This window comes from Engystomops pustulosus, chromosome 7, assembly GCF_040894005.1.
Source record: "Engystomops pustulosus chromosome 7, aEngPut4.maternal, whole genome shotgun sequence".
Lineage (NCBI taxonomy): Eukaryota > Metazoa > Chordata > Amphibia > Anura > Leptodactylidae > Engystomops > Engystomops pustulosus.
Genome location: NC_092417.1, coordinates 113,301,750 through 113,316,033, shown reverse-complemented (window position 1 = coordinate 113,316,033; position 14,284 = coordinate 113,301,750). Strand labels below are relative to the sequence as shown.

At 40.8% G+C, this 14,284-nt stretch overlaps 1 protein-coding gene across 2 annotated transcripts in view; it reads left to right on the top strand.

Moving 5' to 3' along the window:
* DNAAF1 (dynein axonemal assembly factor 1) overlaps positions 1-11,801 on the top strand; it is a 41,809-nt gene extending 30,008 nt beyond the window's left edge. Inside the window, exons 7-11 of one of the 2 annotated variants that reach the window (XM_072117621.1) lie at positions 3,331-3,609; positions 4,462-4,568; positions 7,293-7,361; positions 8,582-8,882; positions 11,085-11,801. In XM_072117621.1, the coding sequence (XP_071973722.1) occupies positions 3,331-3,609; positions 4,462-4,568; positions 7,293-7,361; positions 8,582-8,882; positions 11,085-11,173 (845 nt within the window). In that variant the 3' untranslated portion in view covers positions 11,174-11,801. The remainder of the gene's footprint in view (positions 1-3,330; positions 3,610-4,461; positions 4,569-7,292; positions 7,362-8,581; positions 8,883-11,084) is intronic. The other variant, XM_072117622.1, reaches the window with a different exon arrangement.
* Positions 11,802-14,284: the final 2,483 nt, after the last annotated feature.

The following is a 14,284-nucleotide window of genomic DNA, read 5'->3' as shown; positions in this document are numbered from 1 at the left end:
CCTGAACGTATAGCCACTACTTGAATGGCCTACAGTTATTAATAAAGGCTATAGTGGCATATGATATGGTCCCTTTTGTAGGCTAATTGCATAACCGCTAATACGGAATATTATACCTATACTGACTGATAGGATTTTCTCTCTAGTAAGAGTACCAGAAAGTGTATCATTAATAGTCTATCCCACTCTGATTAGTCTCTCTGGCCCATATACACATATACGACTGGCACCTGCCGCTACTGGTATAGAGGTCTCAGCGTGGAACTGTGGACACACTGCTAATTAAAACGTGCAGATCCTAACATTAGTCCCCCGACATGTTTCGCCAGAGAACTGGCTTAATCAGGGGTTTGGGCTAATAGTGATCGCGGCGTGATAATGCTGAATATTTAAAGGTAAAGCCCCACCTATCAGATCTCAAGTGACCAATAGGTAATAGAAGTGGAGCCATCCCCTGCACATGACTACCTATGATGAGCTCCAATGGTAGACTAACAACGGTATGTAAGAGGCGGTTACCTCTTACCTCTAGAATGACGGTCAGAAGCAACTAGGTATTTGTAATAATTGTCCTTGGCAGTGTGAAGTTCTATGTTTGTATTCCCAAGTTATGGCGTTGGCCAATTACATTGCAAAGAGTGTCTCACGTTCCATTGGGTTGCCTTCAACCCACCCCACCTCTTTTCTGCAAAGCCCTCTACCTCAACCCTGTTCAAAATAGCAAGGACATCTCAGCCACAGATCATGTGATAACTCTCCCAGCTGGGATTCCCCAGGCCATCCACCTACCCCTCCCCCAGTTGCAGACATAGAACTCCCAGATGCCCAACAACTTGTGTTGGAGGATGAGGATGTGGACAATCACAGAACATCTACCAGGAGGATGATGAGAAACCATGCCACCATTCTGCAATGTGTAGACTTGTATGGAGGGCAACAGTGAGGGATGGTGGAAGAAGATCAGGAGGAGTATTAACAATATCCTAGACACAACATGGCTCAAAGGGAATGATAGTACAGAGAAATAAGGCAGTGGTCACAAATCCCTACATAGCCAGCAGAATATGCCGAAGGGTACAAAGGCGCATTGCGTAGCCCATAGCTATGATGTGGCCTACTACATCGTGTCTAGGGCTGATAAACAAGACCGGCTCAGAGGATCTACCTGGTATATTTTTTCAAGCAATGTGCAGAAGATAAAACGTGTCATTTGTCCGCTGTGCCACCAGTCCCTGAAGCTTGGTGGATGACACACCAAAAAAAATGGAAACACCTGAAGCTCCCTCTGCTGCTTCGGTTTTCTAAGCCCCTACAACCACCTCTCGAGTGACGAGGCCACCTGACAATGGAGAAAAAGCATAAGCTTGGCCCATCACACCCATGAGCACTGATTCGGACAGTTGCAAAATTGCTGTCCTTTGAAAAGCTACTATTCCGGACAGCTTTAACAATCTTATGGCAGTGGCTGTAACACAATGGGGGTCATTTACTAAGGGCCCGATTTGCGTTTTCCCGACGTGTTACCCGAATATTTCCGATTTGCACCGGATTTTGGCGCACGCGATCGGATTGTGGCGCATCGGCGCCGGCATGCACGCGACGGAAATCAGGGGAGTGGCCGAACGAAAACCCGACGGATTCGGAAAAACCGCCGCATTTAAAAAAAAAAAATTGTGTCGCGAAAATTTCACTCACCTTCATCCAGGATAGGCCGGTGTATTTCGAGGCATTCCAGCGGACTTCAGCGCAGCAGCGCCACCTGGTGGACGGCGGAGGAACTACCATCATAAATCCCGGACGGACCCGAATCCAGCGCAGAAAACGCGCCGCTGGATGGCGAATGGACCGGGTAAGTAAATCTGCCCCAATATGTCATTCCCAGCCACCTGTACTTTTCTGGGCAGTACATCTTTGCACTTTAACAAGTGGTTGTGAACAATACGTGAATGCAGCTAAAAGTTTGCTGTAACTAGTACTTAGGCTTGTACTAGAAGCTATCACTCTGTGATGCATATAGTGTTAAGACAGATACTGTATGATATCACTGTATGATGCATATAGTGCAAACTATAATCCGACAGCACATTTCAGATTTTGATGGAAAATTGGAACAGCGAACTATGCTGATGTTGTGCTTTTAAGATATCACTGCATGAGGCAGGAACTGCCTAACATAATGTGATGCTGTGACGTATTTTATGATATGAATGTGGGTATCCAAAGAAGAGGTCACAGGCAATGCACCGGCGCTTTTGGTTAAAAAAAAAACCTAACTAGGAACCAGGCTGATTAAGTTCCAAAAATTGTTAGGTTTTATTAAATACATGGATGAGAGTATAACACATGTAGAGTTAAAAAAATATATATACAACGCGTTTCGGCTTAGTACTTAAGCCTTCATCAGGTATAAAGAAGTAAAAGTCCACAAGTGTTTATATACATGCATACCAAAGTATTTTATGATATGCATTTTCTTATAGTCATTCATTTATAATCTCATGTAACCGTTGACCTCTAGAAGTTTATAGTCAGGGAATGTTCTACACTCCTTCAAAAGTCTGTGACTCTACAGTTCCAGTGGGGGTTTGTTATACTAGGGTAATAAATTCCCACTACCCCCTACAGGTGATAACCAGATAGCAGAGAAAGTGGGTGGAGTTTGAAAACTTGTTTGGGAAAATAGTTGTTGATGAACCTGGAGAGCAAGCTGCGGTGCTCTTCCATAGGACATGGCTGATATGTAACCTGTTTGCTTTATTGGAATAAACCTGAAGGAATATCGCTGTGAGTCTGGCTTCACAGTGCCCTAAAAAGGGCAATTATTTTATCTTTCTACCAGTTCCAAATCATAGCAGCCTTACTGTTTTGCATTATTTGGTTTCTTCCTTTGCTGGCACCTTAAAATGTGTAAATCACATCAACACTAGAAGGATAATAGAAACCCATAATGATATGCACTCCTTGAGTCTTGGACAGTTATATGCTACCATATAGGTATGGCTAATTCTAGCCTTTTTGTTTCCCCTCCACGCACACACCTGATACATTTCTGACTTAAATTGCAGATATATCTTTAAGAAACATCTACAACCTGAACAGAATATGCTGACAAAATTAACAATTGATAACATACTAAGGCAGCATCACCAGTTTACTGACATTACACATACTGATGCTGCAGAGACTGTTTTGCAGGCCACCTCTTTCCATTAGTAACAAGCATTACATCATATTTAACATCATTGCTACATATTATACAAATTGGAAATTCTGTATATGAACTTATAATATGAACTGAATTCTAATACTGAAATATTTGAAATACTTTAGGAAGTCAGCAGATAACTGTTGGGCTTGAAGAGAAACCTTGCAGCAATGAAGAATCTCAAGAGAAGATCCAGAGATTTGTTGATGACACTTTAGTAGCCTGTGAGGAGTTGACTGGTGACCAAAATAGTGACTCTCTAAAAGGACCTCTTATACAGATTCTGAAGGCAGAGGAACAGAACCAGGTTGATGATCGCTGCACATTTCTTGAAGGAGAGCACAATGCTGGAAATGAATGTAGATTTTGGCATGAGGATGCAGATTCTAGCTATGGCAGAGAAGGTGAGCAAAATGATGGAATAAGAAATGGTCAATTGGAAATGGCAGTGCATATTCTAGTGAAGGCCTCAGTGAAAGCATAAGACTAATGAGGGTTTTCACTTGAAACATATGGATGATTTATCCATAAGATGTTATTAATATCATATTGATGAGAAAGTTTAACACTCAAACACTCCCCCCCCTACCTATTTTCTGTTAGAGAACCATGTCAGACCCCTAAGAACTTAAAGGGAACTTGTCACCAGGGACCTCATTTTGGCTAAAGACAGGTTGCAGATGCCCACACCTGCATTGCAAATATGTCTTTCTGCCTTCTCTAATAATTTGCATTAGAATATAATTGTATGTTTCAACTTACCTGGCATCCTGTCAAAATCTGAATCTGTGCTTCTCACTACTCAGCTCTCAGACCCCACCTTTGTGCTCCTGTATAGCTCCTACCTCACCACACTGTGAGCTCTGTTACTCTGGTGACAAAGGTGATCGCTGAGAGCTGAGGAGTTAGCAGCACAGACAAGTCACATGTTGTTTTTTTGAAATGCATCCAAACCAAAGTTCAACCCCTGGGACAAAACAGAGGATTTTGGCAGGAAGCCAGATACGTCAAAGCACACAATTATTTTGTAATTTGGTTAGAGAAGGCAGAAAGACATACTATGTAGGTGTGATGGGCTTCTGTGACCTGTGAAAATGGGGTACCTATAGACAAATATATGGTGATGAGATGTTTAAAGCAAGAAAGTGTTTAATTCAAAGCTTCCATCTTTTTTCTGATGCATGCCTCCACGTATTCTTCATCACTGTTTTCAATTATTGCTCTATAATGCTGATCACATTATATTTTATCTATAGTATCACAGAAGGAAATGAAGAAGGAAGGTTCCCTGACGACTGAACTGGTTGATGCTGAAAATTTAGAGATTGTACCTCTGAAGACAACAGAAAGACTTTGTATTGATGTAAGCCAGATTGACCTTATCATTTACCAGCCATCATTATCTACCGCTACATTTCCCTCTCACTCACTTTTCTCTACAATTCATAATATTTATGCAATTGCATAAAGTTTCAGTTTTTTACTCCATGCAATTCAGTATGCGATTGAAGGAAATCTACCAAAATTGAGCATGATAAACTAGGGACCCTTACTCATATATCCAAGCAACGTGACTGCGGTAAACTTATTATATTTGGTAACCATGTCCTCCTTCCTTCTAAATCAACTTTTTAAATGATTATGCTAATTAGCCTAAAGGACTCCAAGAGCCCCTCCACGCTGAAGATTCCCAGGCTGTCACAGTGTGCAAGGAGCACTTCCCCCTCCCACTGTGTGCTGAAACTTCCTGTGCTGCAGTTAGATTATTTCAGAAATGGGGAGGGAAAGTGCTGAGGTAGTAGGCTGGAGGATGAGAGAGTATAACTGCCTGTGAAACTACAGCACAGAGTGGCTCTGGAAACGCCGCCTAGAGTTTTTTTATCATAATTATACATTTCCTTCTATACTAGAAGGAAGGAGGCCATGGAAAACAGATATAAAAAGGGTAAGTGTCCCTGGTGGTTTGCTGTGTAGTCCAAATGACACATCTGCTTTATTCTTTGGGACAGTATATTTATGGAAATACCACATTTTTATAGTTTTACTATGTTTTATTACCTTTAAAAATATATAAAAGCATTTAAAAAAAAAATTTCTGTATTGCCATATTCCCCTGTATCTGTTTTGTAATCTTCACAGTACAGATCTGTATAAGTTTTATTTTTGGTGGGACAAGCTGATGATTTTATTGCTACCATTTTGGAAAATGGTTAACTGTTTTGATTGAAACTGCCTAAGTGCAGACATTTGGGCATTTGCGGTACAGCATATGGGATATTCATTTTATATTTGGATAGACTGACCATTTTGAGATACAGGGATACCAAAGGCCCAGGTCTTCTTTAGGTCTTGAGTTATTTGCACTAGTTATTAGGATCAGGCATGGTGGAACACATGGAATAGGTGCAAGTCTTTCCAGCGACTATACAGAGGTAATGTGTAATGGAAATACTTGTACAACTGTATTACAGCATATTGCCAATATGGTAGAAACTAATACAGATCCTTGTACGACAGCCATGGAAGCTCCGGTTGTCATAGACACAGATTACTACCTCCCCCTCCCCACGATAAAGTCATGAAAAGGCAACAATCTCACCCAATACATTTGCCACATATACATACCGTATATACTCCAGTATAAGCCGAGTCACCTAATTTTACCACCAAAAACTGAGAAATCCTATTGAATCGAGTATAAGCTGAGGGTGGGAAATGTATTGGTCACAGCGTCCCCTGTATATAGCACGCCAGCCCCTTGTAGTGTATAGCTCGCCAGCCCCCTGTAGTGTATAGCCTGCCAGCCCCCTGTAGTGTATAGCCTGCCAAACCCCTGTAGTATATAGCCTGCCAGCCCCCTGTAGTATATAGCCTGCCAGCCCCCTGTACTAAATAGCCTGCCAGCCCCCTGTAGTATATTGCCTGCCAGCCCCCTGAAGAATATAGCCTGCCAGCCCCTTGAAGAATATAGCCTGTCAGCCCCTTGAAGAATATAGCCTGTCAGCCCCTTGAAGAATATAGCCTGTCAGCCCCTTGAAGAATATAGCCTGTCAGCCCCTTGAAGAATATAGCCTGTCAGCCCCTTGAAGAATATAGCCTGTCAACCCCTTGAAGAATATAGCCTGTCAACCCCTTGAAGAATATAGCCTGTCAGTCCCTTGAAGAATATAGCCTGTCAGTCCCTTGAAGAATGACAAGGAGGGGGAAGGGCTGCAGCATGAGGTGCAGAGAGAGACAGAGAAAGTTCTGTAGAATCCCAGACTGTGATGAAAGGACTAATGGGGAACAAGGGAGTTCTTGTACCTCACTATTCTGTTCAGGAGACATCTGTATCCACAGTCCTGAAACACTTCCAGCTCTGCTACATACAGTGAGAGAGCTCTGTCACATGACCTCCTTCCCTGTAAACAGGAAGCAAGCAGCAGTTCCTCCCCTCCCAGGAGTGTGTAGAATTTGTAGATTTGTTTATACTATGGACTCCAGGTCTTGTCAGCACAGGGAGATGAAGCAGCCATTGCAGCACTGAGATAATCTGAGGGGGTTAGCAAAGAAACTGCTGCATATAGTTAACAAAGATAATTGGCAAAGTTGTTTTGCATCCAAAGAGCTGTTGATTTGTGGGGGGAAAAAACAGTTACTCTTTAAGCGAAAGCCATAACTAATTTTTTATTTTCCTGTGGATCGAGCGGTCTGAAAACCTAATTTTATGTAGGATAGCTTCCATTTTCTTTTAGTTGAACTTTTTCTGGCTGCCTTTTACTTAATTACTTATTTACATTTTCTTTTATTACCTTTTTACATATTTTTAATAGTCCCATTCTGAAACTTGATATGGGCTTGGTCTTTTATAATTCACTGCACTACTAATTTGTAGAGTATATTATAGCTGTCTGATTTATACTTGCAGCCATTCAATTAATAGATAATAGCACAGGAGATTGGATATGGGGCAAGAGATGGGTGTTGGGGGTCATGTATGATTGCATATTACATCAGCTTTCTCATGTAGACAATGAGCTGGATGTAAATTTTACTGACATGGTAAATACTGTTTAAAGGTAATATTTTGATCTCTTATTATTTATAGGATTTGCCAGATTTAGAAGATGTGGATACTAGTGATCTGACCCTAGACAATAACATCATTACTAATAAGGTATCCATTACTGCTGGGGATTTACTTTCTGAATATGTCAAAACATTAATATTTCCTCACATGTCCACTGGGCTTTGATAAAAGATTATATTATTTTCAATTACATGGTTGACTGTGTGTTTATGGACCTACCAGACTGCTGGTTAAGTGATCCCTTGATTATAGCAATAAATGATGCAAGGAGAACAGGAGCAAAGAACTACAGACATGTTTACAGTGTTGATGCTTCTGTTTAGAGGGGAAGCAAGAACTCATTGCATCATATATAACTATGATGCAAGGAGTCCCGTAACCAGCAGTCTTGTAAGTAAGGGATGCATATTATTAATGACACAATCCCTTTAACCTCTTCTTGACTGCCATATTCCCTGACATACATGTACGCTCAAACGGCTATACATTCTGCATCGTGGCATCTAGGAACACAAACCTGGTTTTATAGTAAAGTGGTGAATTCCCCCTTTAATATAATAAAGTTTCAGTAAAAAATGTGATTTTTATATACAGTTTTTCCTTTCCAACCATTTCTATGAAACATAGAAACACATTCCTTGTATCATGTAGTTTGATGTTTCTAGGTGCCAGGGTTCAGGAGATATAAGTTTTTAAAATGTAACCTTCCCCCAATCCACCGCAGCCTGTTATCTTAAGGAGGATGTAAAGGGAGCTGTAGGAAAAACTTGCCTTTCGGTTTGCAGATATACATGCACCCTCTGCATCTGTAGCGGAATCTTTGAAAGGACAACTGATTGACACTATACATATTTTTAACATATTTTGGTAAATTTTTAATACATTTTTCTACTTTAATGGGAAAAATGATAAATTTTTAGTGAAAAAAATGTCAAATTGTTATGATATGTCAAGGTATTCCAACAACACATGGCTTAAATGACTTAAACTCCTATGTTTCCAGCAGATGCTGCTGCTGATGCTTTCTGGATAAGGATTAAAGCAGATTCGGAACAAATATATAGATTGTGACATTCTCCCACTTATGATGAAATCCATGTATAGACTCGTCTAGTTAAAGCTTGGCTACTGGTTTGGCATGGGTTATGTATGGTTTATGTCAGTATGAGGCATTAAAACTATTTTTTATCTTATATTATAAAAGCTCAGCTCTGGAAACATGAAAGCTGTACTGTTTGGTTGCTATGGGCAACTTATTTATTAAAACTATCTTCTATCTTCTATCGTCCTGTCATGTCCTCTAATAGGTATATCGACCTAAGATAGAAGTGATATCTGGAGACAATGATGAGAGTGATAGTGAATGGGAAAGAGAAAACATGACTACAAGCACTGGGGACAATGAGCAGTCCACACACCATCTACTCAGTGTACTTGCTGAAAATATTAATGAATGGTCAGTACCTAAAAATGTTCCACCAGGTGCTCCAATCAAACCTAAAAAATGTCTCATCCAAGAAATAATTGATGAACCAATGGACAAAAGGGACCACAAAGACATTCAGAATGGTAAACATGACTTAGACTCTCTGGAAGCACCAGAATCAGGTAAATAACTTTAATCAAGGTGCGCCTTGATATATGGTGCACAAAATTAAAGCATAACACAGGCTGTCAGCACTTTTCATCATTTATGTCTAATTATTGTTATATATTTTTTAGATTTTCTATGTTTTTTGTATTCATGATTGATTTTCATTTTTTTACCAATGATTTGCATCCTGTACTGCATTATAATATAGGCGGTTTGGGTGGTAACCTGTGGCCCAAGCCTTCTGGAGGAATTGTGAATTCCCCAAATGTGGGACTAATAAAGGATTATCTTATTTTAAAGGATTATCTTATCTCCTACACATATACTCAAGAGCCATTTCAGTACCTCTGAAGTTCTTGCAAGGGTCCTGAAACTGCAGATTGAGAACAGGCAGAAGGGACGCATGTTCCATTCTCCAAGTAGCTGATTCTAGTACCATATGTAGGAAGGGATTCTAGACTTGTAGGGGCTATGATATTCATACAACCCAGGGCCCATGGCCGTCTTAATCTGCCCCTGTTTGCATCAGGTGATGCATATTTTCCTAGCACAATTATTAAGGATTTTTCATTAATGAAAATTTGGTTATATGCACTGCAGAAAATTAAACTGATGTACTGCACCCAAGCCGCACTGCATGTATAATAAATATGCATCACATGTTTCAAACTCCGCTGCTTTCATATGCAATAAATCCTTTTGAAAATCTGCTTGTAACATGCATTGCCTGAAAGTAAAAAAAGTAAATGTAGTAAATATCTGTTTTGTAAAATTTCCCCATTGCCCAATGTTCTGACAAACGCACTCTGAATGTTTTCAGGATTTACAGCACTGAACCTTGAGTTACTGAACCATAGGTCTCAATAACTCCTGTACAAGCCTCATAGCTTGTACAGACAGTTTTTCTCCTAGAAAAAAATCTTGTGTGTCTAAATTCCAATGTGGCTCCCCCCCCCCCCCCCTTGCCATGTGAGCGACTTCAAAGCAATACTGCTCATGAATAAATGGTGAGAGAGTAGCGGCATTAGCAGCAGAAGGCACGCAAGTCTCTCTTCCCTATAACTGTATGGGATCGATGACAATAGACTATACACTCATCACCCCTATAGAGTTGAATGGAGAGTGGCCATGCACATACGGCACACTCTTCATTCATATTTGCTGCAGGAAAGGGGTTGGCCACTGTCCCAAGATAGGTCCATATGATGTATCATTAATTGTTTTGATGGGAGATCCTCTGCACAATACACATGGAAATCCATAATGAAGCTGTACTGTATGTATAATATGCAGATTTTTCTATATAATTTCCTGCAGATTAGATGTTCACATCAAAGTACAGGAGGCCTAAATTAGATTAAAAAAATAAAACTGTAGCGAAAATGCAAGTAAAATCAGTCAGAAAAAATGCTGAGCATGTGCCCTTGTTCTATACAGGCAGTCCCCGACTTACGACGTTCCGAGATACGTACAACCCGTAGATACGAACGGGACTCTCGGCACCTTGCGCATGCGCATTGCACTTCCGCGCTGAAGGCGGACACGGAGATGCCGGGGATCAGGTAACTAAGGATGCGATCTAACGCTTCCTTAGTTACAAGTCAGTGGGCGGAGGGCTTCTAGGCAGTCCACAGGAAGATCTGAGAGCCGGAGCTTGCTGGAGATGCCGCGGATCAGGTAACTAAGGATGCAATCTCACGCTTCCTTAGTTACAAGACAGTGGGGGGAGTGCTTCTAGGCAGTCCACAGCCGGAGCTTGCAGGTAACTACTTCCCTTACTTACTGCATAGATCGGCAACCCGTATGCGATCCCCGGCATCACTGTGGCTTGTTTTAAGTACTGTACAGCAATATTTAACGTTGCCTCCTCATTGGACAGAGAGCGAAAAGAGGGAGCGGTCACGGAGATGCCGGGGATAGCATACAGATGCAGTAAGTACATGCCGGCAATATCAGAGGTTTGCCGGCAAGGATGCATTAGCTTCCTTAGTTACCAGTCAGTGGGTGGAGGGCTTGCACAGGAAGAACTGCAAGCCAGTGGTTGCGGGTATACCAGTTCCGACTTACATACAAATTCAACTTAAGTACAAGCCCCCAGTCCCTATCTTGTACGTAACCCGGGGACTGCCTGTATATTTATATCTGAATTTAAAATATCTCTTACAGCGGATTAATATTTAGTATTTCATGAATTTCACATTTTGTTTCCTTTACAGACAATCACAACTATACAAGCAAGATAGCTGATGACTCCTCCACTATTACAAAGAAAGGTGCTGAAGCTTGTATAAATGATTTGGATTAAAAAAACAAAAAAATTGGGACTTTAACATGCAGATATTTTTCACTTTGTGACTTGACCAATCTGCCCATTAACCTTGCCATGAGGCAGCTGTTTTCAATTTTGGTGTTCCTGTTTATAACTTCAAATGCTTCACATGCATATTTTTTTCATACTTTGTGTAAAGATTATTTTTGGGGGGTAAGGAGATGTTTTCATTGGTAACATTTTTGCTAACTGTATGACATTTTCATTAGTATAACAGCCTGTTATAGACAAGTTTTATATTCACAGTATACAGGAGTACAGTGTACATGGCAGTATAGAATGATTTTAATAATGTTAATGGTTATGTAGCCGGTAATCCTGTGTAAAATATGGAGCAATGGAGCTCAGTCCTGTGTAGCAGTGCCATGTAAGCTACATAGGAAAACCTGCATCATTCCCATGTAGGGAGGGGTACAGAAGTCCTGTCTAAAGTGTAGAGAGCTGAAGCAGTTGTGTGATAAGAATAGAGAAGTCCTGTGTAAGGTATTATATGCAAGTCAAAACTGTATACTTCATAATTGTAGCTCTAGACAATTTTTATTTGCCCTGGTGACAATTGGAGTTTCAAAGTTTTTTCCTGTAATTGGACCAAGGATTATCAATAAAGCTTAATTACAGACACTTTACAGATGATCGCTGGAGCCTGGGACTATAGTAAAGCATCCAGAGAGCTTCACCAGAGATCACAGTGGGCAGAGGGGTCCGTCTTTAACTAGGGGACTGTCTGTATTTCACCAGACTCAAATGCACAGCATGCTGCACTAACACATATGCATGAAAGCCTATGAGGCTGGAAACACAAACCTTTTTGCTCCACATTTTGCAGCATGATTCAGTAGTAAAGTGAGGTATAAGTCCTTAATTTAGATTTCTCATTAAACTGCTCTCTCTTTGGCTCAACAAACTGCAGCAAAATCTACAACGTTACAGCAGTAACAACGCCAAGTGTCCCCCTGGCAACTTTCATATTTGATGTCTATGTTAAAGATATCCATTGACCATTTTCCATGTGGAAACGTGAAGCCTAAGGCCAGATACAAGCATATAGAGAATTATATACTGCAATGATTCTCCTCAATATGTATACACAGTGAAGGAAATCAATATTTGCCCACTAACAAAGATATGAACAGTGATTAATTTTAAGGGTAGGTTAAGTTTAACATTGAGAGATAGAACATCAAACAAAAAATCCTGCAAAAAATCACACTGTATACATTATATAAATATATTTGCATTTTTCTGAGAGAGATAAGTATTTGATCCCCTGCCAATTATTAAGAGCTTTGGCTCCTGAGTGGCAACCTATTTCCCTTCGCCGGGACATTAAAAATGGGTTGTGGCTGGGTCTGCTAGTAGGACAATGACCCAAAACATACAGCCAAGGCAACAAAGGAGGTGCTCATTTAGAAGCACATTCAGGTTATGAAGTGTCCTAGCCAGTCTCCAGACTTAATCCCATAGAAAACTTATGGAGGGAGATAAAGCTCCAAGTTGCCACACAACAGCCTCAAAATATTAAAGGACATCTACCATCAAAGCCCCTTTGACTCCTCCGATTAGTAATAGTTAGTAGCGATTTGAGAGCTGTCTCTCCCTCTGCAATTCTCTAACTATAAGAGATCATGGCATTACATCTATACTTTTATGATCGTGCATAGCGCAAGAATTGCAGAGGGAGAGACGGTGATGTCACATCGGCTCCATGACTGCTGTATAGGTGGAGCCAGCTGGGCCAGGAGCTATGAATGATTATTTATCGGGGGAGCCAAGAGGAGCTCTGCAGAGCACTTCAGTCTCATTTGCATATTTTTAAAATATGCATATTTTTTATTTTTTATTTTTCTTGGAAATGATGCACTTTTAAGACATACTAAAAGAAACTTACTGCAGATTGACACAGAACAGGGGTGAGTAGTAAACATCTACCATCAGGTATTCTGATGGTAGATGTCCTTTAATGATTTAGAGATGATCTGCGAAGAGGATCGGACCAAAAAGACACCTTCACAAACCTCATCATCAACTACATAAACATCTGACTGTTGTGCTTGCTTGTTAAAATTAACCCACCCCTTAAGTTATAGACTGTATATGTAATTGTCAATGGGCAAACTTAGAAAATCAGCAAGGGATCAAATAATGATTTCCTTCACTGTACATTGTATACTTATACAATATAGAATTTGTATATATAGTGATATATATACAGTGAAATGGAAGTGAATTATGTAGGGCAACAGAGGTAGGACTGTTCAATGGCTAAATACAAAGCAAAATAAAGAGGTACCCTATAGTGTCTATAGACCATGAAAATCTAGAGGGCAAGCAAAATTTCACAGTGCAATTATTTGGTTTCTATATATATGGAAAAATAGAAGTAGTATTAGTCAGTGAACTATATGCAATTGCAATTATAACTGTGAAGAACTCTCTCTCTGTAAACAGCAGCAATGTAGTAACAGGCTTACAACAAATCCTCGAAAAAAAAGAGCAGCTCTGGCAGTGGTTGGTCGTGGTAGTAGTTTCTTCAGCCTATGACCAGGTTGATGTGTGCCTGGGATTTGTATCGTTTTTGTAGAGGAGCTAGATGAGCTTTTCTACATGGGCAGCTGAATTTGGTGCAAGCTTCTGGGTGTTGGGTATAATTTCTGGACACTAAGTAGAACCCCTGAAAGGTTGTGAGAGGGGCTTGAGAGCACACTTTCTTGGGAAGGCTGAAAGCTAAGAACAACTAACCAGACTTAGGCTGCATTCACATTAACGTGCCATAGCACGGCGGGCACATGTCGGTGCCGGGGGGAGCAGGAGGGGGTGAGGGCCGCAATAGGCATTTACTGCTGCAGCTTTATTGGACCTCAGGGCTGCCATATCAATGATCGGCACCTGCCGATTGTCCAGGTAATGCCCTATAAATGCTGCGGTCATGGTGAGTATAGGGTTAAACAGCATATCGCGATCCCGGCTGTTACTGCGAAAACCCGGCTTTCACATTCTGATGGGTTCCCGCAGTGATCATCCAGCTCAGCTTCTTACCCCCCGGGCAATCACCATGATGTACAGTTACATCATAGTGCGGTAACTACT